At 43.6% G+C, this 26,671-nt stretch overlaps 3 protein-coding genes across 6 annotated transcripts; all 3 read left to right on the plus strand.

Moving 5' to 3' along the window:
* Positions 1-2,801: 2,801 nt before the first annotated feature.
* Positions 2,802-7,599, plus strand: zgc:162331 (uncharacterized). 2 transcript variants are annotated; one of them, XM_081723507.1, is made up of 4 exons: positions 2,802-3,189; positions 6,042-6,198; positions 6,501-6,683; positions 6,947-7,599. In XM_081723507.1, the coding sequence occupies exons 1-4, from the start codon at positions 3,021-3,023 to the stop codon at positions 7,191-7,193; spliced, it is 756 nt and encodes a 251-aa protein (XP_081579633.1). In that variant the 5' UTR covers positions 2,802-3,020; the 3' UTR covers positions 7,194-7,599. The 2 variants fall into 2 exon arrangements, with proteins under 2 accessions (XP_081579633.1, XP_081579634.1); XM_081723508.1 differs by having other exon boundaries at positions 3,050-3,189; positions 5,598-6,198.
* A 1,470-nt stretch (positions 7,600-9,069) lies between these two features.
* Positions 9,070-20,371, plus strand: c11h12orf56 (chromosome 11 C12orf56 homolog). Its single transcript, XM_081723595.1, has 13 exons — positions 9,070-9,584; positions 10,349-10,535; positions 11,427-11,505; positions 14,346-14,472; positions 14,619-14,710; positions 14,800-14,953; positions 16,980-17,068; positions 17,309-17,398; positions 17,496-17,601; positions 17,895-17,969; positions 18,062-18,139; positions 19,026-19,204; positions 19,807-20,371. Exons 1-13 carry the CDS (start codon positions 9,333-9,335, stop codon positions 19,949-19,951), a joined length of 1,653 nt encoding a protein of 550 aa, XP_081579721.1. The 5' UTR covers positions 9,070-9,332; the 3' UTR covers positions 19,952-20,371.
* Positions 20,372-21,884: 1,513 nt separating this feature from the next.
* On the plus strand, positions 21,885-26,137 carry ssbp1 (single-stranded DNA binding protein 1). 3 transcript variants are annotated; one of them, XM_027007538.3, is made up of 7 exons: positions 21,885-21,963; positions 23,147-23,203; positions 23,289-23,346; positions 24,977-25,120; positions 25,423-25,510; positions 25,614-25,702; positions 25,809-26,137. In XM_027007538.3, exons 2-7 carry the CDS (start codon positions 23,180-23,182, stop codon positions 25,850-25,852), a joined length of 447 nt encoding a protein of 148 aa, XP_026863339.2. In that variant the 5' UTR covers positions 21,885-21,963; positions 23,147-23,179; the 3' UTR covers positions 25,853-26,137. The 3 variants fall into 3 exon arrangements, with proteins under 3 accessions (XP_026863339.2, XP_026863342.2, XP_026863341.2); XM_027007541.3 differs by having other exon boundaries at positions 25,614-25,671; XM_027007540.3 differs by having other exon boundaries at positions 24,977-25,117.
* The last annotated feature ends 534 nt before the right edge of the window (positions 26,138-26,671 follow it).

Below are 26,671 nucleotides of genomic sequence, written 5' to 3' on the forward strand. Positions count from 1 at the left end.
GGGTGTCTTTCTTCTGGTTGTAATTTGGTAAGTCGGTATAACTTTTGTACTTTTTAATACAAAAGCATGTTTTTCCTTTTCTGCATGTCCTCTAAAGTGTGAAGCTTGCTTTCTTGAATAAATTGCGGTTTCGTTGCATGGGTCAGTGACCTTCCTTTTGTTATAGGCGCGTGCTGCCACGGTCCACGCGACGCGGTGCCCCGTATACCACTGAGGGGAAATAAACAGATCCGTCAGTCACGCGATGTATTGACGGAACAGATAACGCATTTTGCCTCCTGTATACGTTTTTATCTGTGTGCTTCCATTTTTAGCTTTTTGCAGTAATGTTATATATAATGTTCTAATGTTATATTAATATAACATGTTATTTATCGGTTGCAATGTCGCAAACCATTAGTGGCACTAAAATAACTAAAATAAGAAAACTTAGCCTTGTTTTCTACTTCAGATAAAAACTTCTTCCATGGAGCAGTTCAAATGTAAAGCTTTACAAGCGTACTCACTTTCTAAGACGCGTGGTATCTCCTCCCCGTTTGCTCCGCGACCAACGGCAGATTAGTGATGGTGGGTACGGTGGGGTAGATGCGGTGCGGTACGGTACGTTGGGGTAGGTACGGTGGGGTGGGTACGGTGTGGTAGGTACGGTGGGGTGGGTACGGTGTGATAGGTACGGTGGGGTGGGTACGGTACGGTGGGGGGCGGCTCTAAAGGAATGTTTGATTAAGAGCTGTGGGTTTCGTCAAAGAACAGCGGGAACAGTTGTATAAAGTGTTATGTATTACAAAAGGTCTTAGGGATATAGTCTAAAGCAGAGATTTATCAGACTCAAATAACTTTAAAACACACGTCGTTTGCTTGAAACTATTGTAGACTTAATATAAGCCCTTTATCGCTTAGTTTATGAATTAGTGAATATGTAATAATAATAAAAAATAAATTAACGTCCCATTGAAAAAAAAAAAAGCTTAGTTATTTATACTTGCAAAGTTATAAATATTTTGTCAATTGTCAAAAAATATTACTTTTGTCAGTGACTACTACACAGGCAAATTTAAATTTCAGTAACAGTGAAATAAAGAAATCGTTGCTGACATCTTTGCCTTTTTAAATTGACTTTATTAAGAAAAAAATTCAATACAAACACTCCATCATCAAAACCTCACAAACATAGTATCAGCCAGAGGACCTAGTTAGACATACGTCACCCATTTACATGTCCAAAAGAGTCTATGGAAATCTTTTTTCCTCTCGTATCAATCATCTTCAACCTTTTTAACTCACACACACTCTGTTTAAACACCGTTTCTGCAGGTATTATACATTGCTCAATTATCATATTTCTGTCCTCGTGCTTCTAAATGGTCGTGTGGTGCTATCTAGTGGAATACTTGAGTAATGTTAGCGACCGGTAATGAAACGCTGGACTGGAGCAAATCATTATACACTGATCCGGAGCCGGTTCCTATTCCTGCACAACGCCAGAGGTTGCCCGCGAGAGAGTCCAAAATGAATGGCGATGTATGGAGCTAAACTGCTAATAGCGGCTAATTTTCAAATGTATTTCTCAGCACTTGGAACAGTGTAGTCCACTGGTCGCTGCTGACTTGAAGATAAGCTCCTGGTTATCTTCAAGTCAGCAGCGACCAGTGGACTACACTGTTCCATCTTCCTCCAGAGTGACAGGCTCGTGGGGCATTTTTACCTGACACCTGTTACTCAACTCATCATTGTCACTGCAAAATACCAGTGTGATGGGGACCACCACCCACCCCTGGTCCTGCCAGAGTGACACTCCGACCAGGATCACTGGGAATGCTGAGATGTTCCACTACCATCTCCATGCTGTTCCCGAGTTTGCCAGGGCAAACCTGAGACCACCAGGGCGATGCCAGCGCACGCCAAAAACAAGTGTACGTCAGGTTCTGCCAGCACTGCTCCTGTCGCCAGGGATACGGATGTGTTTATTCAAACTGTGCCCCAAGACGTGGGCACTGCCCTGCATGGTGAAGGAGCACCTGGGTGGGGGGTGTATTGGGTCTGGCCAGGGAGATGGGCTGTGTGATCCAGGGGCGTGACCTCATCAGGCCAGCAGACGCACTGTCCCAGTAGAGGACTGGGGGCTCCCGCCTGTGAGAGTTTTAGTGACAGAATTTTTACCAAAGACATGAATACGTGACCAGGACTCACATGTCCTGGCTTTTCTATATAGAACTACCTGTTTTAAACACAGAGGGAATACCCTAAGCACAACTGGAAGACAATAAAATGCTTGGTCGTACTGCAGATTTGTTGGTAAAACGTGACTAAGACACCAATGGATATTCTATGTATGTGGGCCGGTCTGTACAAATATTTCATTACTTTTATTTGGAAAACTAAGATGGCTGCAGTATTATATTTCGCGACAGTAAACCGTGTCAGTAAAGGCGGGAGTGAAGCGAGCGTTCCCGCTCAAGATTGTCCTCGTGAACAATATAACAGCGTGTCTAAAGCTCGCGCATCTGTTGGTGTCAGTGTTGCACACATTATGAGCGGTCTCGAGCACTCGAGCCCGCGCGACTGCCGTAAAAAACTAGAGGACATGGATAGTGGCAAATGTGATACTGTAAACATCTAAACTGCAGTGTTTAAAAACGTAATGTGGACATTTAACCTTCTGCTCGTAGTTAATGATTTAAAGGTAAATATATTTATAATGTTGCTCGGCCCCTAAACGTTACTTTTATCTTTTTCGATGGCGCTTTAAAACACGCATACACATAGATGGATGGAGAGAGAGGGTGGGGATGGGGGAGAGATTGATCAGCAGGCTTAAGAGTACATAAATTAGCTTGTCCACGTTACGTTACGCAAGACATCCCGAGTAGAGCACGTGGATATACAGCCGAGAAAAAAAGTCACGAGAGAAAGAGCCATCAGTCACTGTTTATTTAAAAAGGCACGTGACTAGGAGCGACCTAAAGGCTCAAAAAGCGACTGCGCTCCTGAGCACGAGAAAGCGGCCGCAGTCTTCAGATATGACCGGAAGCGTCCGGAGCACAGGACTCTTATGGCAGGTGTTATGCGTGACCACGTGGACTCTGGCGTGTAAAGGGACTGGAGCGCAAGGGTCTGCGGCCAGTTCCATCTCTCCGTCCACCCGCGTAGACGCTGACGTCACCGTGGCCCCTCCCACTAACTACACAGGTGAGTCGGCAGGTGAGAGTTCATATAGTAACAGACAAGCCTTCTTATGCTTTGTGATTTCCATTTTTCATTGTGTAGCAGGGGGTTTTTTTTAACAAAAAATTATTGTCGGGCACATACAGTAGATCAAAGGTAGTACATGTCAAGTCAGAGTGTGGGATCAGAGCTTATTTATGTATAGTTGGTGTATTCTTTTTTTGTGGGATCGGAGCTTATTTATGTATAGTTGGTGTATTCTTTTTTTTTTTAAGATCAAGAGAAACCTCCTGGACACTGCATAACTGGAGTGTAGATAAACTGTAATACAAAGAGGACCAAATTTATTAGTTACATTAAAACCTTTTAACAATGTAGAGAACAAGTCTTAAAGCCGAACGGTTTCTTAATATCAGTGGTGTACTTCAATGACAGTTTTATCATCTAGCTATTGGAACTCTTATCTGACAAACATTACGTTGAAATGTGCCGTATCTAAACTGACTGCACTGGAGTGTTACTGAAGTAATGAAAACCTATAGCTAATTTAAATGTTAATGTAACTGTGAACAAGTTTCAGAAAAGCAGAACATTTTTCAAGGTTGATTTTTGGAGTAAATGTCCTACCACAGGGAATGTTATTCTAGCATCTTCGTTACTGTTATCCAGCAAAACTTCAACACCATTACCAACACACATCTTGCATATACATATAGTGATAAAATATCTCTGCTCATACAGAAATGTGTGCGCACACATACAGACACACACGCATACACACACATACAGATGCATGCATGCACACATACACACACACACAAACACACATACACTCACACATGCGCGCACACAGAAATGCATGTACACCTACACATACAGATACACACACACAAACCACACTATATACACACAAACACATACATGCATGCACGCATACAGTGTTTATATAATGACATCTCCAGGATATGAAGCACGATGCATTTCGATGCCCAGGCCACAACTGCTGTGATCTCAACACTTTTTGCATGTATGCATTATAGAAAACCTTTAGAAAAATACTTGTCCAATGCAGTGTTCTGACCACCGCTACTTTGCAAATCACCTTTTAGTTTGAGTCAAAATGTGTGGCTGATCAGTGGGGCCACAGCCAGGAAAAGGGCCTGGTCTTAGTGCAGCTGACACATCCCAGTCTGCCTGCGAGTGACCCTTCCGCTAAGAAGAGACAGAAGACAAGGAGATGGTGTCTCATGGCCTGTGAGAGGCTCTGAAAAGGAAATCACAAAGATCAAATCTTCCAACCTGAGAAGAAACCACCCTAGAGTTTACAAAGAAATAACCTCAAAGCCACTTTTTTTTTTGCTTGGAAATTCATTCCACCATGAAATTTCAGATTTTCACTCAGTGACTTTTTGTGTGGTTCCAAAGAGATTTATCATAACAGGACAGATGCAGGATAAAACACACCCTTGATGGCCAAAGTATGTCTGGTTGAATGCTGCCTGCAGTGTGAAGCCTTTGTAAGAGAGAGTCGGACCTGTTGGTTCTGTGTGGCCGTTCCAGCCTGTCTGTGGTCAGCACTGGACGTAACCTGAGCCCCCATGAAACTGGACACACTTTGTGCAGGGGATGAAATTTTAATGTGTCACTCTAATCTTTATTTAATCATGTTCTATTCTGAGAGAAAATCTCTGGCATCACCTTGACGGGACAGACAGAGAGAGCGAGAGAGCTGAATGATGTGAGAGTGAAAAGAAGAAAATAACAAGGATTTAAAGAGAGACAGGAACAGTGTGGCAGGAGGAGTCTTGCGGGCACTGGTCCAGGTGGGTATTACCATGCCAGTTAAACCGGGCTTAAAGAGACTGGCATGCTGTATACCACACAGCTTATTGCTGGTACACAGTGGGCACAAATGCACATGCTGGTGAGAACCATAAACACTCTGTCCTGTCAGGAGGCTGTGCTTCAGTTCCACGCCATTAAGAACCATCATACGTATTGACACTGCAAAGCACTGTGGGAGAGGACAGAAAGAGGAGGATTAAGACTGACAAGAAGGGACGTTGGGACAAATGAGAAATGGGAGAAACTGTTGAGAAACAGAGGAAATACTGAGGAAAAAAGAAGGAACAGCATGAGGGGAAAAGAGAGAAGCTTAGAATTTCTGATTAGGTCCCAGTCACTCGTGCGCGTGCACACACACACACACATACACACACACACACACACACACACACACACTCCCACGTACAAACACACACAGACACACTCACACACACACACACACACACACACACACACACTCCCACGTACAAACACACAAAGACACACTCACACACACACGCATTCACACTTACTGTCAGTGAAAGAATATAATTTCAGTTGAATAGTGTTTAAAATAGCACACGTGTGTGTGTGCGCGTGTGTATCAGATGTGGTATGTTTGCCCCCAGTCCCCCCACGGTGGGGTTCATTCTCCATGGTGAAGGCAGCAGGACTGTCTGAAGGCACCGCCCTGGTGTTCTGGTGCCAGGAGGGTTTCCAGCTGGTGGGCAGTGAGAGGATGCGGTGTGTGGTGCAGGGTGGCGCACCACGCTGGAGTAACCACCCTCCCGTCTGTGAGCGTAAGACCTGCACACTTTACTGTGTGTAAGAGCGGGAAGGACAACTAGCAATACAGAAGGGTCCATTTCTGTATAACGGTGTGTTTGCATGGGGCCTGACAGTATTAATAATCACAGTGAAGGCCAAACATGCAGAGATGAGTGTGTGCATTAGTGTGAACATCACCCTGAGTGCAGGCTCCGTGTCTGTGAGTCCGTATTCTCTAGTTAGTGGTCGTGCAGAGTGTGTGGCATGTGCTGTGTCTCCCATAGTCATTCCCAGACCGGAGAAGCGTGGGCTGCGTCTGGCCGTGCTGATGTCAGTGGTCAGCAGTGCCATCATCATCGTTATGTCCGCTGCCTTCATCATCTGCTGTCTGCAGGAGTACAAACGTGAGGAGAAGGTTGAACAGAGAGAAGAGACAAACAGGTTTACACACACACACATACACAAACACACACACACACACACACAGATATGCATAGACAGATGTACACACATATTAGCAGACTTGTGCACAGACATACACATGTACTTATACACACACGGGCATATGAAAACACACACACACACACACACACACACACACACTGGCCTGCATACCCCCCCCCCCACCCCCACCCCCCCGCATACACACACACAAAATGAGGTAATGGTGACTGTGATAATGGGGACTGTGGTAATGGTGAAAGTGGTAATGGTGATAGGGTGATTTACTTCCGGATCTGTAGGACAACTAAGCCTCAGATCAGCCAGAGAAGTGAGTGTTGGATAAAGAGGAAGGAGGAAGATTGGGACACCGCTCCCTCTCCGAAGAACTACCATCTGTCCCAGGATCTGGTGACCCCCCTGCCTGTGGAGAGCCTCCTACATGTGGGACATCTCTCTGGCTACGAGAACCATGGCTATGAAAGGTAAATGTTTTAAAGACCTGACAGAAACTAAGACCTGAAACATTATAAAGCAAGTGAAATGTTCATATCTATGAAAAGCTACTTTATGCCCATGTTCATTATAAAGTTTGAATTAAATTGTGTGTGTGTGTGTGTGTGTGTGTGTGTGTGTGTGTGTGTGTGTGTGTGTGTGTGTGTGTGTGTGTGTGTGTGTGTGTGTGTGTGTGTGTGTGTGTGTGTGTGTGTGTGTGTGTGTGTGTGTGTGTGTGTGTGTGTCTTAACAGTCAAGAGAGCCAACTAAATGCCCCCATACCAGGGCTCTACTGTGCAGAGAGCCAGGTTTACTCCCACATGGTGCCCCAAACAGCGCCCACGCCAACTGCCCCCAGCGCACTGGGATATGTCCACCCCTCAACTTCTACCACACCCTTACCCCAACCTCTCCCACCCAACCTGTACCAAGCCCTCCCACCCAACCTCTACCACCTCCTTACCCTAGCCCCTCCCACTCAACCTCTACCACCCCCTTAACCTAGCCCCTCCCACTCAACTTCTACCACGCCCTCCCACCCAACCTCTACCACCTCCTTACCCTAGCCCCTCCCACTCAACCTCTACCACCTCCTTACCCTAGCCCCTCCCACTCAACCTCTACCACCCCCTTAACCTAGCCCCTCCCACTCAACTTCTACCACACCCTTACCCCAACCCCTCCCACCCAACCTCTACCACCCTCTAACCCCAGCCGCTCCCACCCAACCTCTACCACCCTCTAACCCCAGCCGCTCCCACCCAACCTCTACCACCCCCTCTGGAGCCTGACTTAGTATTTAGCATTTAGAATTTGCACCTTTCAGTTTGTCAGCTAAAGACTTATTATTATGTATTGTTAGTATGTATGGTTCTATCTGCCCTACATTGTCAGGGCTGCTGTGCATCAAATGTGTTAGTGCCTGTTCTCACTGTAGCAACAGTTTTTCAGTAATAAATAACAAAGAATCTACTCAAGGCCACATGTGTTATTCTACAAGATGATATGAACTGATACTGAAAATAGAAAGAAAGACAAACACAGAATAAGCAGAAAATAAATAGTTACTCTACTGTACTTTGTGGTGTTTCAAAAGATCTGGTCTTCAGTAGCTGGGCCTGGGCGTTGTCCACTGTCTGAATGGATCTCTACTGGGTAGTGATGACCGGATGCACCAGAAGAGTCTTTCTTTTTCTGAGGAATCACTGGTCCTCTCAGGCCCGAACTTGTGCCTCTCTCCCTCATCAGGCCTCCCTGCACACAATCCTACACCCTAGCGGCTGATCCAAAATGCAGATACATGACTTATATTCAACCGTCCCACGTTCACACACATCAATCCACTGCTGTGTTTTCCTGTAGTCACCCACTTCAGATGTAGAACCCCGACACTTGCCCACAAAGCCAAAGATGAACCTGCCCTCTTTGGAGATCATTAACATCATCCCCGACCACAGCCCAGGCCATGGTATCTCAGTGGTGAAGGTACTTGACTAGTAATCCGAAGGTTGCTGGTTCAAGCCCCACCCCTGCTATGTTGCCACTGTTGGACCCCTGGGACCCTTAATCTTCAATTGCTTAAGTTGTACTCAGGCACAATTGTAAGTTGCTTTGGATAAAAGTGTTAGATAAATGCTGTAAAATGTCATGAAACCCCACCCCTTGGAGAGAAACACTATCTGCCTGGCTCTTTATCTATATATATAAAGAGAGACTCTCTCTTTATATATAAAGAGAGAGACACTGTATCTGTGTCTCTCTCTCTCTCTCTCTCTCTCTATATATATATATATATTTATATGTACTCTATATATACATACATATATACAGCGAGAGAAACATGGAGACAACAAACCACTTTTGTAAATTTAACAGACCTGCGAGTCTGTTTAGATATAGATATAAAGATTGCTGCCATTGCTGTTCTGTGTTCTCAAAAATTCAGAATAACTATGAACTCACAAACATTTTTAAACTTTTACCTATCTTCGCATTAAAGAAATATGTAGTTATTAATATTAATTTGGTAGGTTTCAGCATAGCCATTAATTCGTATTATAAACGGGCAGCTACTTACGGGAAGTAACTGACAGAAAATGTGAACATTTTGCTACTGATAACGTCTCTCTGGTATATCACTACACAATATCCACAAGATAGCGCCCGTGTGCATGTTACCTGTATCACGAGTGTCCGATATGCACCTCTGAACAAATGGACTTTTGAACCGACATGAACTGAAAAAAAAAACTCTATTTACCCTCAAAAGGACAAATCGTTTGGGTGCCTTCCATATTATATAAAACTATCACAGATAAATACACAGAATGCGGTGCAACTGTGATCTTTTCCTACTTTCTCGAGCATTGAGATTTATTTATATGTTGCATTATTTGCCTTGCTGCCTCGTGGAGTTAAGAGATGCTCTTCAGGTCTCCTGCGCTCCTGGTCAGTCCAGCAACGGAGCGCGCCGCCAACACAAGGCTTAGAACTTTTGAGAATGGAGGTTCCGATAAATAAATATTTTAAACATCTGTTGCTTTGCTAGTGTGAAACAAGCTAACGCGAGGGATGGCTTTTGCGCGTTAGGGGGTGTAGCTTACACGAGACAGGTGTTAGTTGGAGCGCTGGTCGCTTTGATGGCCCGGACCATCACGGATGGCTCGCGTTGTCGGCGAAATAGCAAGCTCGAGACTTTTCTGAAGAGGAATACAGAACGAGATGTGTACGAGCGGATACGTGCCTACGAGCCATGCGTTGTCGTCTCGCGGACAATTAGCAAAGTGTTCATGCACGTCGTACTCAGCGATGACGGCATCTACCTGACCGAGTACCCCCCGCGCACTCTGCAGCTGGGCGTCCAGTTCAGAGACATCGTGGATATCGCGTTGGTAGGTGCAGAAGGTTGTCAATTTCAGAGACATCGTGGACATTTATGTGCTAAAGTCTAGGACATAAAGACTGAATTGTGAAATTGTGAGCATATGTAATTCACAATGTTGACCGCAGTTACACTCATTAAACCCGTTCTTCATTAATGCATTAGTCTCTCATACTACCAATAAACAGCTAATTAGGCGGGACTTGCTTTATGTTAAGTTTAAAAGCTCAGGAAAGGTTTTGTAAACGTAGACATTGTCATTTTGTTGGTCAAATATGCCCAGGCGGTAGTGCCTTAAAGATCCAGTGAGGAAAACCTGTGAAAAGGCTTCAGAGTGTCGAGTGTGTCGTGACCATGCAGGGAGAAATGAGGTGAAAACTCTGAATTCACGTGTTTGGATTGTGGTTCTGGCTCTCAGCGGTGTGTTTGTGTAAGGCAGGAGTCCTGCACTATGGGACGGTTTAAATCAGTGTTTGTTTATCTATTTACATCTATCTGCGATTATGCAATAAGCAACTCCGTTTACTTACCCTATTATTCTAATGCAAACTGGAAGTGTGTGTGTGTGTGTGTGTGTGTGTGTGTGTGTGTGTGGTAATCTGGGACAGATCACACAGTTAAATGATCAGGGTATTGAGACTGTGCTGTTCAGATTACACTATTAAACAATTACACAGACACTTATGAAGTGCAGCCATGAACTGCACACGTGGTCTGTGATGCATGCATTAGTGTATGTGTGTCATTATAAGTATTTACCTTATACACTTACAGATCAATGATTTACCAGACTTCCTTAGTGGCAGAGCACGAGAGCAGTCTCTCCACATATGTGTTGTCTACACCAGTGCAAAGGATGCTGGGAAGGGAGACCTAAGAAACAGGGGTTCTGCCGTGTGCAAGCCCCATCCTGCCTCCTCATCTGCCCCGGAGCACATGGGGCGGAGCGCCCCTGTGGCAGGTAAGACACGTGTTTGTAGTATGGGGTCAGACATGTTTAAGAGTGTGGGTAGTTTGTCTGGTCATGGACTAATTTTGCATCATTTGCTATCTACACAGAAATAGCAAATTATCAGTTAAATAGACTACACCCACACTGACACACACACTAACACACAAATATATATATATATATATATATATATATATATATATATATATATATATATATATATAAAATTCTAGGTGAGTAAATACAGTGTACTGTAGTAAGAGATGTAGAGATATTCAACATTGTGAAGTACACAAGTTTCCAGAGTAGAAATGGAATGGAATGGAAATGGAAAATTATGTGGAGGTTTTATTCAGTTTGCTAAACGGATTTAATCTGATGATTGAGGTTCCTCACTACTGCAGGGCTTGTGTCCTTATCAGCCTGCCCTGTCATCTCCAGGTGGGATTACACAGTGTTGCCTCGTGTGCTCAGTGTCCTCCTGCACCTCAGTGTCAGAACCCCTGCATGCGATTCCTTGGTTCTCTAAGGAAACTTTCACATTCCCAAAGTCAGTAGTAAAGCTGCTTCCCCGGCGCAAATACAACCGAGTACAGTCCCTCTCTGCAATACAGTCCCTCTGTGGTTCATGAGACACACAAGGACCCTGCCAGGATCAGAGAGCCAATTTATCTGTGGACACCTAAAATCCTTCATACTCACACATAACCAGTCCCATTAGTCAGAGGGTAGCAAACCACAAACTGGACTGTGATAGTGACATTGGTCCTGATCTGGGATGCTCTCAGAGCTTCTGGGAAGCCTGTGGGATCTTGGAGTGATATTTGTCTGAGACTGACTGCATGGGAATGTGGGAATATTTTAAAACTTTTCTTTTGCTTCCATCACTATCTCTGACAGGAAAGGGCAGCGTCTGCTTGTCCAGGCATTTAGCACCACCTGGAGGTGATGAGTGCAGAAGGCGTGCAACGTTAAAGAGGTAGACAGTCTCACTTCCTCACCGTCTCTTGGTTGGTGCACTGACACTGTGCTCAGTGTTTGCCGGTCAGTACGGCACATTGTCCTGAGCCTCCCTGCTGTTATCACCCTGCTGCAGGGTTGGAGATAAACTGTGAGGGGGGCTAACAACTCCCTCCTCTGGACAGCATCACGACATCATTTGTTCATTCATGATGTGTGTTCACTGGCATCAGGAAAATACACTGTGCCACCAGTGAGCACAAACGTGCTGCCAGTGAACACACACCACGATTCCAATGAACATGTTACAATACAGCCACTCCACCCTCTGTAACAATACAACCACTCCACTCTGTTACAATACAGCCACTCCACCCTCTGTAACAATAGAACCACTCCACCCTCTGTTACAATACAGCCAGTCCACCCTCTGTAACAATACAACCACTCCACCCTCTGTTACAATACAGCCACTCCACCCTCTGTTACAATACAGCCACTCCACCCTCTGTAACAATACAACCACTCCACTCTGTTACAATACAGCCACTCCACCCTCTGTAACAATAGAACCACTCCACCCTCTGTTACAATACAGCCACTCCACCCTCTGTAACAATACAGCCACTCCACCCTCTGTAACAATAGAACCACTCCACCCTCTGTTACAATACAGGCACTCCACCCTCTGTTACAATACAGCCACTCCACCCTCTGTAACAATACAACCATTCCACCCTCTGTTACAATACAGCCACTCCACCCTCTGTAACAATACAACCACTCCACCCTCTGTAACAATACAACCACTCCACCCTCTGTTACAATACAGCCACTCCACCCTCTGTTACAATATACTCTATGGTTAAAGCTACATATACATAACATTTATTTAAACATGCAAGCAATGTCTAATTTATGTTACATTACTTCAAACTGCATTCAGGAGCTCTTGGTTTGGGTGGTAAACTGCTGTCTCAAAGAAGAGACTCTTAAAGGAGAGATGAGGCAGTGAGAACCTTGGTCAGGTTACTGATGAGTTTTTAATGAGTTCAGTGAGAGATGAAAAGAATTTGATGTTCATTTAAAAGCAAACAGCAGTGTGTCATATTCAGCTCATGGCAAACCATGTTCACCCAGTAGGGATTTACCTGTAGTCTAGCCAGACATCTGTGCAGTCACTGCTAGTTTGAGGTAATCTAGTATTATCTAATGAAGTTTTATCTAATCTAGTTTGAGGTAATCTAGTTCTATCTAATCTAGTTTAAGGTAATCTTGTTTTAATCTTCTGCACACCTTCAATTCTTCCCTGTTGATGATCAAAGTAAACTGGGTTCATTTTGGTGGAATGTGGACTGAATCACTACTGATGGAGGTGTGTGTGTATCATCACTACTGATGGAGGTGTGTGTGTATCATCACTACTGATGGAGGTGTGTGCGTATCAGCTCTACTGATGGAGGTGTGTGTGTATCATCACTACTGATGGAGGTGTATGTGTATCATCACTACTGATGGAGGTGTATGTGTATCATCACTACTGATGGAGGTGTGTGTATATCATCACTACTGATGGAGGTGTGTGTATATCATCACTACTGATGGAGGTGTATGTGTATCAGCTCTACTGATGGAGGTGTGTGTATCATGACTACTGATGGAGGTGTGTGTATATCAGCTCTACTGATGGAGGTGTGTATATCATCACTACTGATGGAGGTGTGTGTATATCATCACTACTGATGGAGGTGTATGTGTATCAGCTCTACTGATGGAGGTGTGTGTATCATGACTACTGATGGAGGTGTGTGTATATCAGCTCTACTGATGGAGGTGTGTGTATATCATCACTACTGATGGAGGTGTGTGTATATCATCACTACTGATGGAGGTGGGCAGGCCCTCTATCATCATTCGCACTGTTGCCAGGGCAGAAAACACTCTACAATAAACGATCAATAACACCGGCCCTAGCAGTATCGCTCGCCCACTTCCTTTGCATGTAAGTGTTATGAGGCGAGGTGAGGCAACATGAGACAAGGTGAGACAAGCTGAGACGCCCAAGCCCAGTGTGCATGCTTAGCACTTCAGCTCACAAGTCCTCAGTCACACTAGCCCCAGGGAGGCCATTAGCTCTAGTTTAACAGGCATTTACAGAGCCTGCCCGCATCACAGGAGACCATGAAGCTCGTCGCCTGAGGCAAGAGAGAAAAAGAACTCTACATGAGGGTTGCCAGTGTTTACACCAGTGTTTAGACTACAGTGTTCAGGCCACAGTGTTTAGACCGCAGTGTTTAGGCCACAGTATTTAGACCACAGTGTTCTGTATTGGATTGGTGATATTTTGGATAACTGGAGAATGTCAGTCATTGCGATGGTTTTCCTTTAACATTAGAAGTGTAGGTCAGTGTGTTTAAAAATAAGCTTTGGGATATTGTGGATATGGTCCTCACTGGCTCGTACGTGAACACACACCATGTCTTTGAGGTCTGGGGAATACCTCCCCATCACAGATCCTAGTGGAGGTTAAAACAGGATGGTTGAAGGGGAACAAAATTGCTTTGTGACTGGTTCAGCAGAGAGGAGCAGCTTCACCGGGAGGTTTCCACTAGCACCCCCATGTGGTCATATGTGCATTATTGTTTGCGCATTATTGTTTGCACTTGCAATCTCTGTCAAATGTAGGACCCTTATTGAAATTAAACATGTGGCAAGTCAAACCAAGAACTTTACACTGATTTTACACTTAGTTAATCAACCAAAGCAGAACACAAATAAAAATAGAAGAAATTTGGTTCCAACTCGGAGGTCATCAAGCAATCTGCAAGTTCAAAACTGCTGGAGCTTCTGATTGGCCAGGGTAATGAAGAGGATGGTCAGAGAGAGGTCGGGGGAGGAGCAAGAGGCGGAGCTTCATCTGTATGCCGTGTCACTATCCTCACAAATATACCTCCATCTCCAAAGCTCCTGGAGCAGCTATATAATGGTAAGAGACCAATATGTTGTTTTTGCCATTTAGTAACTTTTAGAATAATTGCAGGTTTGGATTAATAATGTGGGGAAACCATATGAGACCCATGGAAGTACCTTCCACAGAAATTTCAGCACAGCTTTTTTACTGTGTTATTGTAGAGATCCACACTGATGTTGGACCCTCTGTACATGAGGAAATGCAACATGCCATCTTCTCCCTTGCCCAGGAAACAGAGACCGTCCGAACCCAGGTGCAGATCCAAAATTCGTCTCCTGCCCTACACCTGTCTGGGCGTGTGTGAAGCACTCACACCTGTTGGCGTGTGCGTTATGTGTCCAGGGCTGCCAGCTGGGAACAGACCTCTCAACTATTCTGCCAGCTGAGTGGGGAGCTCTTACAGGAGCACCTCGGTGTGGAGAGTCTGTACCTCTTGCTGCAGGAGTTGTGTACAGCCGCACACCGCGATGCTGCCATCAGGAAGCTCTTCTGGAGGGTATGCGACCTGCCTACCAGCCAGTCACCGGCCTACCACCATACCAGCCAAACAGTCACCAGCCAGCCAGCCAGTCACCAGCCAGACAGGCATATATGCAGAGTCTATATCTGAGAGAGAGAAATTGGAATGAGTTCATATGAATCACACACCCAGTTATATTAGAGCTTGTGTTCATATAGATCAGACACCCAGGTAAATTAGAGCTTGGGTTCATATAGATCAGACACCCAGGTAAATTAGAGCTTGTGTTCATATGGATCAGACACCCAGGTATATTAGAGCTTGTGTTCATATAGATCAGACACCCAGGTATATTAGAGCTTATGTTCATATGGATCACACACCCAGGTATATTAAAGCTTGTGTTCATATAGATCAAACACCCAGATATATTACAGCTTGTGTTCATATGGATCACACACCCAGGTATATTAGAGCTTGTGTTCATATGGATCAGACACCCAGATATATTAGAGCTTGTGTTCATATAGATCAGACACCCAGGTATATTAGAGCTTGTGTTCATATAGCTCAGACACCCAGGTATATTAGAGCTTGTGTTCATATAGCTCAGACACCCAGGTATATTAGAGCTTGTGTTCATATAGCTCAGACACCCAGGTATATTAGAGCTTGTGTTCATATAGATCAGACACCCAGATATATTAGAGCTTGTGTTCATATAGATCAGACACCCAGGTATATTAGAGCTTGTGTTCATATAGATCAGACACCCAGGTATATTAGAGCTTATGTTCATATAGATCAGACACACAGATATATTAGAGCTTGTGTTCATATAGAGCAGACAGCCAGATATATTAGAGCTTGTGTTCATATAGATCAGACACCCAGGTATATTAGAGCTTGTGTTCATATAGATCAGACACCCAGATATATTAGCGCTTGTGTTCATATAGATCAGACACCCAGGTATATTAGAGCTTGTGTTCATATAGATCAGACACCCAGATATATTAGAGCTTGTGTTCATATAGATCAGACACCCAGGTATATTAGAGCTTGGGTTCATGTAGATCAGACACCCAGGTATATTAGAGCTTGTGTTCATATAGATCAGACACCCAGATATATTAGAGCTTGTGTTCATGTAGATCAGACACCCAGGTATATTAGAGCTTGTGTTCATATAGATCAGACACCCAGGTATATTAGAGCTTGTGTTTTCAGCCAACTGAAATGATTAAAACATTTGGGCCTCTGATTTATGAAAGTGAGGGCACAGACTGCAACAGGAAGTGAGGGGTGCAGACACCAACAGGAAGTGAGGGGCGCAGACTCTAACAGGAAGTTTAGACAAACACATGTCTGGACTAAATAATGTGGCACTAAGATCTAGACCTTATTTGGGCTTAGGTCACCAAATAATAATAATAATAATAATAACAAGTTACAATGATAGTGGGAAAAAAATAATAAAATAAATACATTAAATTGACACAAATGGACACAATAATTAACAAATATGGATAAGAAAAGAGGTTATGAAAAGTGTTGGGAGAAGAGGTTTGTTTTAAGTTGGGATTTGAAGGAGGAGAGTGTGGTGCAGAGACGGAGAGATTGAGGTAAAGTGTTCCATAGTTTTGGGGCCATGACACTAAAGCATCTGCCTGCTACAGACACCCGTCTAAACTTGGGGATGGAGAGGAGACCTGCATTAGAGGACCGAAGTGTACGAGTGGGGCAGTAAGGGTGTAAGAGTTGAGCTAGACAAGGAGGCGCAAGACCCTGCAGAGCTTTGTATGTAAGGAGGAGGATGTTGAACTGAATGCATTCAGTGACGGGGAACCAGTGTAGCTGATATAGAATAGAGGTGATGTGGGCTGATTTCCTTATATGAAGGATGATTCTCACACCTGAGTTTTAGACATATTGAAGTCCAACTTGTTACATTTTTTGCCAGTTTACAGATAACAAATTCTAAAGGTAATGTTGCTATGGCCGGGTCTGTAACTGTGTGTGTGTGTGTGTGTGTGTGTGTGTGTGTGTGTGTGTCCATCAGTCGGCTGAGCTGTATCCCTTCCTGGTACACACACTCGTGGACACCTCTGCGATCTCTCAGGACAGACCACACACCACTGACACACTGCTGTGAGTCTTTCTCATCTACCCAGTAAACACAAACCAAGAACCAAGACGTATTTTATAAGAAATGAGTTTATAAGATTTTTTACACCCTTATGACAAGTTTAGGACTACGCCACGTGTTTTACACCTTTACTTCCTGTACACTCTGTAATCCCTGTAATCCCTGTACTTACTGTACTCACTGTAATCCCTGTACTCCCTGTAATCCCTGTACTGTAGTGCTGTTTTATTGTCTGTCTCCAGGCTTTGCACGCTACTCGTTCAGACTTTAACGCTGATGTTCCGTGAGACGGCGTCGGAACCTGCTCGTCAAAGCGTGTTGACATCCAAGCAGTGAGTAGCCATAGGCCTTATCTCTGCACCGTGGAGCTGTGGGGCTGGTTGACGGCGGGGCAGGTGATGAGAAGGTGTGGGCTTCAATGTGTTGTAGAGGCAGTGTAACGGCGTCCATGCTCCAGGCTGTGCTGACTGACTCCGAGCTGGCCCTCCCAGTGGCCCCACGCCTCCATCACGACCTGATTATATCATACACAGAGGCAAGACAAAACCCTTCACTTTCAGTTCTATTTCCAGCCTGAGGTGGCACTGTGCTGCAGCAGTGGACCGGGTTTCGGGAACCTGACCTTAGGAAGATTAGACATCTGTGAATGTTCTACAAATGTCTTATCTGTCACCAAGTTAATATTTCTATTGTACTCGACAAAATCTTGAAAAATATGTATAGCACCCATGGCAACACTGTGTGTGTGTGTGTGTGTGTGTGTGTGTATGTGTGTGTGTGTGTGTGTATGTGTATGTGTGTGTGTGTGTATGTGTGTGTGTGATACAGTTGCAGGCCTTACAAGCAGAGTATCTGGATGTAGTGTCTGGTCTTTTGTTTGAGGTGCTTGTGTTGTGTCAGGAAGTAAGTCATACTACTAATATTAATATTTATAATCCATATGTAGATATGACGCATGCAAATATACTTCCAAACCACCTGATTCTTTTTCACAGGCAAGCCACACCCCCGATCCAGGACACTTCCTGACTGTGGGCTGGATCTTTACAATGCTTCAGTCACACCCTTCCCTTGTATGTCTCTTTGAAATGTTTTGTTCTTTATAGATAAAAAATGTAAATGATGTGTAATGATATAATAGTCACTTTATTCTACTATTCTATTGCATTTTGAGGTTAATTTAGCTCTAAATTCAGAATCAGAATCGCTTTAATTGCCAGTAACTCTCAGGTACATGAATGTTATTTGGCATGTTGGAAACTGTTCAGTAGAATCCAACACTGGCAGGACACGTGTGCACTGACATTATTGACAACTGTGGAAGAAACGCACAGCAGTCACGGGTCTGTCTGTCTTCAGGTCGGGTCCATCGGGTCTGTCTGTCTTTAGGTCGGGTTCATCGGGTCTGTCTGTCTTCAGGTCGGGTTCATCGGGTCTGTCTGTCTTTAGGTCGGGTTCATCGGGTCTGTCTGTCTTCAGGTCGGGTTCATCGGGTCTGTCTGTCTTTAGGTCGGGTTCATCGGGTCTGTCTGTCTTCAGGTCGGGTCCATCGGGTCTGTCTGTCTTCAGGTCGGGTTCATCGGCTCTGTCTGTCTTTAGGTCGGGTTCATCGGCTCTGTCTGTCTTTAGGTCGGGTTCATCGGCTCTGTCTGTCTTCAGGTCGGGTCCATCGGCTCTGTCTGTCTTCAGGTCGGGTCCATCGGCTCTGTCTGTCTTCAGGTCGGGTCCATCGGCTCTGTCTGTCTTCAGGTCGGGTCCATCGGCTCTGTCTGTCTTTAGGTCGGGTCCATCGGCTCTGTCTGTCTTTAGGTCGGGTCCATCGGCTCTGTCTGTCTTTAGGTCGGGTCCATCGGCTCTGTCTGTCTTTAGGTCGGGTCCATCGGCTCTGTCTGTCTTTAGGTTGGGTTCATCGGGTCTGTCTGTCTTCAGGTCGGGTTCATCGGGTCTGTCTGTCTTCAGGTCGGGTTTGTGGACTATCAGGCCCAGCAGGTGGTGCTAGTTCTGACCCACTCCCGGTGTCCCCTGAGCCCACCTCAGGCCGTACTGCTGTACCAACGCTGCACTGTTCTACTGGCCTGCTTGCAGAACAATGCCACCCTCAGCACCTACATCACAACACACTACAAGGAGGAGTTCAAGTAAGAGTCTGGTCTATCCATATAGGACCCAGACTATCCAAATAAGAGTCTAGTCTAACCATGTAGGACCCAGACTATCCAAATGAGAGTCTAGTCTAACCATGTAGGACCCACACTATCCAAATAAGAGTCTAGTCTATCTATGTAGGACCCAAACTATCCAAATAAGAGCCTAGTCTAACCATGTAGGACCCAGACTATCCAAGTAAGAGCCTAGTCTAACCATGTAGGACATAGGCTACAATATGAGTCCTGGACTAGGCAGAGCTAAACCAACACAGAATTACTGTCACTGTTCCATTTGAAGATTGAACGTTTACAACACCTGTAACTGACTGTGGTGTAAATACTGTTTTATCTAAAAACAATTTCTGTTGAATTCTAGCACCACTACACTGGTGCACAAAGACCTGCTAGGCTGATGTGTGACTGAGACAGGAGATCGTCTCTACAGTTTATTCAGCATGGCCCTCGACAACTATGGGTCATTTTTGCAGTTTTTAAAAGAGGCTCTTGGGTTTACTTGTCATTTTGTGATTAACTGTGATTAATTTCATTCCCAACGAATCACAAACGTTTAGAATGCTGTTTTTTCCCTCTAGATATTATGTAGGAGTGTCAGAACTGAAAGACAAACTTCCTCCTCACTACCCCATCAGCAAGCGCGTGCAGCACCTCCTCACTGCACTCCTCCACCGGGTGCTTCATGAACCTCCAGCTCTGACTGTGCGAGAGAGGGGGCCTTAAGGGGGTCTTAAATACACACAATCATGCACGCATGCGCACACGCGCACACACACACGCGCGCACACACACGTCTTACTAAATGGTAAGCAATGACTTTTATGTTGCTCTGCACAATTATTATTTCTGAATTACTTTATTTCTGACATGAAAGACTCTTCTAAGTAAAGCATATTAACATTCCACCATTATTAAGACATTATCATTATTACTTTAATGAACAGCAATATTTTATGCTCCAGTATCCCACTAGAATTTGTACATTTTCTAAAATATAAATAGATATAAATATAAATATAAATATAAATATAAATTAGACGTGCAGCTTTACAAAAGACATCAAGCGTAATAAACACTCTTCTCTGGTTTACTGGTGGTGCTCTCCTTGAGATGAATTTCTGTGAAGACTGAATTTCAGAAACATATGCGGCATTGACTGAAATAAAAGAAATTATAAATGTAATCATGATTTGACTCTTGCCTGCTAATACACGTTAGAATAACGTAACTAGTGTGTAACTAGTAAGTACAGGATTTCACATTCAGTAGTTTTCTCTTGCTTACTAGTCACCTGTGAAGAATACATACTTTTACAAAACGCAATTAGAAAATATCATTGAGCTCATGCAATAATAAATGTAATACATAAAGCTATTTTGTGTTTCTTTAAAGAAATGAATAGGATTATGATGTAGAAATATTTCCTCAAAGTTATTCGAGTGGCTATATTTAAGCCCTCCATTGTTCACTCTGATGACTCATGATTGTTGTGCCAAGTACAACTTGAATCACATCATCAAGTTTGCAGATTATACCACGGTAGTGGGCCTCATCAGCATGACGACGACTCGGCATACAAAGAGGAAGTGAACTAACTCGGCGTCTGGTGCGACAATAACAACCTGTCACTGAATGTCAACAAGAGAAAGCAAATCATTGTCGACTTCAGGAGGAAGCACGCGGTACATGCTCCACTCGCAATCCATGGTACTGCCGTAGAGTTAGTGAGAAGCATCAAGTTTGTAGGGGTGCACATTACAGATGATCCGACATGGACTATACACACCACTTCCCTCATCAAAAAGGCACAGCAGTGCCAAGGATGAGGAGAACAAACCTTCCATCTCCTATCCTCACGATGTTCTACAGAGACACCATAGAGAGCGTTCTGACCAGCAGCCTCCCAGTCTGGTATGGCAGCTGCACCGCCTCAGACCAGAAATCTCTCTAGAGAGTGGTGAGGACAGCAGAGAAAATCATCAGAACCTCACTTCCATCCATACAAGGTCTATCTGCCTCAGCAGAGCCTCCAAGATGGTCAGGGATCCCACCCATCCTGACCATGGACTATTCAGCCTTCTGCCCTCTGGTAAACGTTACCACTGCATGCGGTGCAAGACTGCCAGACTTAATAAAAGCTTCTTCCCACAGGCCATTAGACTACTCAACTCCCTTTAACAATACACACCACATTTATTTTTATTTTACTTTATACCCAGAAACAAAGAACTATTATGATCACTATTTATAACTTACACCCCCATCTTCATATGTAGCTACTTTGTGCAATAATTTTAATGTTCTCTCTGTGAGCACCTTATCAACATTTTCCAGTGCTAAGTTACAATACCAGTTACACTGTGCAATAATCACTGGAACAATGTCAATAGTTTCTATATACAATGTGCAGTATTTTATTCCTTTGTGCAATATATATATACATATTTCTTGTTGTATTTATACTATGTCTTGTCTATGCAGACTAATGTGTCTTGTCTTTTGCACTTACCTTTATGTATATTGTATATTCGCACATCGGAGTTTGGAGAAACGCAATTTTGTTTAGCTCTGCACTGCTTGTTGTATAGTCTGAATGACACTAAAGCTGATTTTGAGTTTGACTGACTTCACGTCGGCACTATACGGTTTGTGGCCGTACATCAGCACGGAAGATTTTTGGGAGCGGACCGGATCGGGCCGTGTGGTTTCTTGTGCTGTCGTCGCGTGCCGATCGGGTAAGTTACATTCGCTGTCGTTTGTGCTCGTGTCGTTTCTGCAGAAGCTGCTCAGAAGATTCGCAAAGTGCATTTACACACTGATGGGACATCGCGCGGATGCTCCCACGACGTCAGAATTGAGGGAGAATAGATTTTGTGTCGGCTCGCGGGGATACCAGAACGCTGAATGCACCAAATTAACACCGCGGGGCTCGCGTGGCTGCTGTATGAATAAATGCAGAAATAAATATCTAAATACAGAAAGGGTGGAGGAAGCCCAGACAGTCGCTTCGATTAACGCTCATACATATTAAGACTAAATCGAAGATTTTTAAGAAAATGTTTCAGTTCAGTGACTGTGGATATTTACACGTGCAAACTAGTTTCTCCAGCGTTAGTCTGTCAAATTCTGCATTGGATTATAAATTACTTTGAAAAGAGAAATAAAGGTTGGGAAGTTTAATACTGGCCAGAAAAAGGTGCCTTAATTCAGAATAATCGGGATTAATCATGTGTATTATTGTATTGTATTGTATTGTATAGACAGTTATTAATTTAAATGAGATCTTGCATCTGAACCTGGATTACTATGTTAATGAGGTGAGTGTGTGTCGGGGTCTAGATTTATGATCCAAAATCAAGTACTGAATTTTGTACTTACTGAAAGTGATTCAGGTTCCTGGGCAGGATTGAAAACCCCCATTTACCATGTATGAATGCAAAGTGACCAATCACTTACAATAACTGTTCGGTTAGTTACCTGTGACTAACTAAAATATAGGCCCTTAAAGTGGACTTGCATTTATGGCATTTAGTTACCAACAGTGGTAACTTTGCAGTGGTGGAACTTGAAACTTCTGATTACTAGTTGAGAACCCTAACCACTGAGCCACCACAGCACCAATGCATTGAAAATATTTCACCATTCAGTTGCGCTCTGTGTTTACTCTGATGGAGCAAACCTTTCTGTCAAACTTCCATTCTGACTATTGCACAACAACAGCTGCAGCGGTCTGGCACTGGAGTCCCATTCTTATGTAACACCGTATTCGTAGAAAGAATGTGGCTCTGCACGTTGTGATGGTCATCTGTTTTTTTTTCTTTCGTTGTTCCCTGTTCCACCACTAGGGGGCGCACACGTCAAAGTCAGCGTGTTGGGCCCCTTAGCGGCATTTACAGTAATGACCTCTTCTCTCCTCAGTCATACAATCAGTGAACTCTCCCGGTGAACGAGATGTTTAGTAGAGCAACGGCACAGGTGAGTAGAGCCTTCCAGCTTACGTTTGACACGGTTTGGGGGGTTTTGGCGCTAAATTAAATGCTTTTTGTTTAATTTGTTTAAGTTATTCAGACAGATGGTCAGACATAATACAACAGATACCAGTCTCATCTTGGAGAGATGTAAGTACCGTTTGAACGTTACTGCACACATACTCATCAATGGTACGTGAGGAAAATGACTCCATATTGTTTCTTGGTTCATTTTGGGATATTTTATTGATAACTTATTTTTAAAACATTTCTGACATCCCCACCTGGAAATATTTTTTCATTGAGTCAATGGTACAGAACCACAGAGAAATGTATGAATTCACAGATCATAATATAATGTTCAGAGAGAAATACAAAATTTCTTTAAAAAATGTCAAAAATAATAAAGCAAAAGGGTAATTACTTGAAACATTTACATATTTTATTTGATACAAGTGTGAGATTTGTATCTTGTACTTCTTTTCACTCTGTGTGAATCCTCAGTGTTGTGAAACAGATGTGCACGTTACACTTCAGCAAGTCGCTTCGGGCGTTCTTGTAGATGCAGAGCCCTGCCCGCCCTTCTCATCACACACTGCTGGCTGGTATGAGGCCCTGGTCCTGTCCGGTCCTGGTCCTGCTCCATACCCGTAATTAGACAGCGCTCCGTACCCGGACAGCGTGCCGTAATTAGACAGCGCTCCGTACCCGGACAGCGTGCCGTAATTAGACAGCGCTCCGTACCCGGACAGCGTGCCGTAATTAGACAGCGCTCCATACCCGGACATTGGGTGCCATGCTGGAACAACACAAGTATCAGCGTGACTGAGCTAAACTTGTTGTCAAAGAAAAGCTTGAAATTCTTATTCTCTTTTCTTCCATAGGACAACCTTTATGACCGTTTTTCTGTCTAAATGTGTTAAAAGAATTAAAATAAACCCGCACACATATATTTATATTGTGCACAAATACTTGATCATTTATAACATCCAAACACATTGTCAGCAAAGATATCATTGCAAAATACTCCTGATCACACAACACTGGGCTGAAAAAAAAAACAAAAAAACTGAATTTCTGGACATGTAAAATAAAAAAACACTTTTCTAAAACCTGACAACTTTTACTTTTTAAAAAACATGTACTGGATAAGGGTCTTCAGAAAACTGCCTATGCATTAGTTGGTTAATTTGGGTTAAGTTGAGTTAGATTGGCTTGGGTTTAATTGGGTTTGGTTTAGTTGTGTTGGGTTTGGGGCTGAAACTTGAATTTTGAACATGATTAGGTTTTTTCTAACAGCTTTTAAACAGAGTGAAAATTAAGCATGTGACATTGAATTGGCGCTCGAGGAATGTTCCCTGCACGTTTCAGGAATGCCACCCGGCTAGGAATTCTGACCATGAAATTCCTTACTAAAGCCATTATCGTTAACACAGTATAATCCACTACATGGCGGAATAAAGGAAACCCCTCACAGATCCGATGGGTTATGTGTTGGGAGCTTCCTGTCCAGTATCAGATATTCCAGATGAGGGTTTTGGGGCTCTAGGGTTAGGGTTCAAAGGTTATAGGGGTGCTCTGATGAACCAAGGCTTTTACTTAAGTTTTTAGACCATGCTACATTAAGGCTTCACCAATGTTTAATATTTTTTGCAATGAATACTGAGGACAATCACAATATTCAAAGCTATAATCCCAGCATATCATGCAGCTATACTAAAGCACAGTACATTGATATTATATTAAAAATATTATATTTCCTGCTCTCTCCCTCCCTCAGCGGTTAACCGGGTACAGCTCCTGGGTCGTGTGGGGCAGGACCCCGTTATGAGACAGGTGGATGGGAGGAACCCTGTTACCATCTTCTCCATGGCGACTAACGAAATGTGGCGGTCTGGAGACGGAGAGTCCTCACACACAGGCAGGACGTACCCCGCCCCCCTCACTGGGCCCCATGTCATTCCTTTAGACTTTGAGAGAATAAAAATCAATTAAGAAACAATAATATAATTTTAAGCCTTTTTTGTTTATTCTACAATGTTGCTTTCCTTGTTAAATGGTTGACATTTTTAAGTGTTTTGTATTGCTTGTTTTTAATTCATCTTTTATTTGTTCAATTCCACATCTCATTTATGTTTATCTAATAATGTGACACTTTGGTTGACATCTGTTGTCTTTAACTGTGCTATATAAATAACGTTGTTGTTGTATTTTCTACTTTTGCAGGTGATGTCAGTCAGAAGACAACATGGCACAGGATCTCTGTGTTCAAGCCTGGTCTACGAGACGTGGCCTATCAGTTTGTAAAGAAAGGGTAAGCAAAGTGACAGACTCCACCCGACGTGAACTCACAGCAGATGCTCTCTCCCTACCATCTCACACGCTGATTGCGTGCATTTTGTTTAAATATCATCCAGGTCTCGCGTACTTGTCGAGGGGAAACTAGACTATGGAGAGTATGTGGACAAAAACAATGTGAGAAGACAAGCTACCACCATCATAGCAGGTTAAAAATCACATAGCAGCTCAATTCTCCTCCGATATCTTGGCTTTCAGTGGCTGTGGAAAATATAACTTGCTGTCAAAATGTTTTTCTCTCTCTACCTCCACAGATAACATCATCTTTCTAAGTGACAACATACGGGACAGAGTCTGAGGCCCTTGCTCTGGTCATCTGGAAAACAGAAGAAGAGTGAAAATGTGTTGTATTATACTATTTTTGTTTCTGTAGAGTGAGTTTGTGATACTAGAATGAAGACATTGTTTATAACAAATGTATATGTGACTAGACACTGACATAACAGCTCACACACATCTAACAAGGACTTTCACTCTGGTTGGCAAAAACAGTTGAACTTATTTGAACTTGTTTGCTCTTTAGCTGATGTGTTCTGTATCATTTTGTAAATCACAAAACAAACAAACAATTAATTTTTTGTTATTTAAAGTCTCCTCTGTGTTTGCCTGACACATGCCCTCTAAACTGAAAACAACTGAAAGCAAGTGTTCACTGGGTTTGGACAACAAACCTCCCCTATCTCTCTGGCTTTCTCTGTGCGTCCTTCTGTTCAGTTATATTTAGCTCGTTGTCATCAACACCTTTGGTTTCATTATCATTTCCAGGGTATATTTGGGCTTCATAACCAGTTTCAGTACTGGTTCTGAAGTCCCCTCACACTCCACTGCTACTCATGAGCACTGTCCTCCTCCCAAACATTTTTGTATCTGTGCAGCTACAGACCACTTCATTCTATTAATAATTAACGAGACTTTCTAATATTTTACTGTTTATTTTTGTTTAAAAAGTGTCACCAGGAGCCAGTGTCCCAGCTCAGGGATGCACATGGTGGGCGGGTCCGGGTCGTAGGTATTCTTGGCTTTATATGGTTCGCTGGTGCATTTGTTCTCATCACCAGTAATTGGTTGTCGTTCGTGTCAATAGATGTACTAAACTGTCACTGGCTGAGGTTCCTGT

The sequence above is a fragment of the Electrophorus electricus genome, chromosome 11 (genome assembly GCF_041902795.1).
Source record: "Electrophorus electricus isolate QZ-2024a chromosome 11, ASM4190279v1, whole genome shotgun sequence".
NCBI classification, from domain to species: domain Eukaryota; kingdom Metazoa; phylum Chordata; class Actinopteri; order Gymnotiformes; family Gymnotidae; genus Electrophorus; species Electrophorus electricus.

Bases quoted from the DNA above. Each gene is read 5' to 3' on its own strand.
- ssbp1 (XM_027007538.3), top strand. From the start codon at position 23,180: ATGTTTAGTAGAGCAACGGCACAG. The intron at 23,204-23,288 runs GTGAGTAGAGCC...AATTTGTTTAAG, and splicing joins TTAGTAGAGCAACGGCACAG to TTATTCAGACAGATGGTCAG. The intron at 25,511-25,613 runs GTAAGCAAAGTG...AATATCATCCAG, and splicing joins TATCAGTTTGTAAAGAAAGG to GTCTCGCGTACTTGTCGAGG.
- c11h12orf56 (XM_081723595.1), top strand. From the start codon at position 9,333: ATGGCCCGGACCATCACGGATGGCTCGCGTTGTCGGCGAAATAGCAAG. The intron at 9,585-10,348 runs GTAGGTGCAGAA...ATACACTTACAG, and splicing joins ACATCGTGGATATCGCGTTG to ATCAATGATTTACCAGACTT. The intron at 10,536-11,426 runs GTAAGACACGTG...TATCTCTGACAG, and splicing joins GCGGAGCGCCCCTGTGGCAG to GAAAGGGCAGCGTCTGCTTG.
- zgc:162331 (XM_081723507.1), top strand. From the start codon at position 3,021: ATGACCGGAAGCGTCCGGAGCACAGGACTCTTATGGCAGGTGTTATGC. The intron at 3,190-6,041 runs GTGAGTCGGCAG...TGTCTCCCATAG, and splicing joins CCCTCCCACTAACTACACAG to TCATTCCCAGACCGGAGAAG. The intron at 6,684-6,946 runs GTAAATGTTTTA...GTGTCTTAACAG, and splicing joins GAGAACCATGGCTATGAAAG to TCAAGAGAGCCAACTAAATG.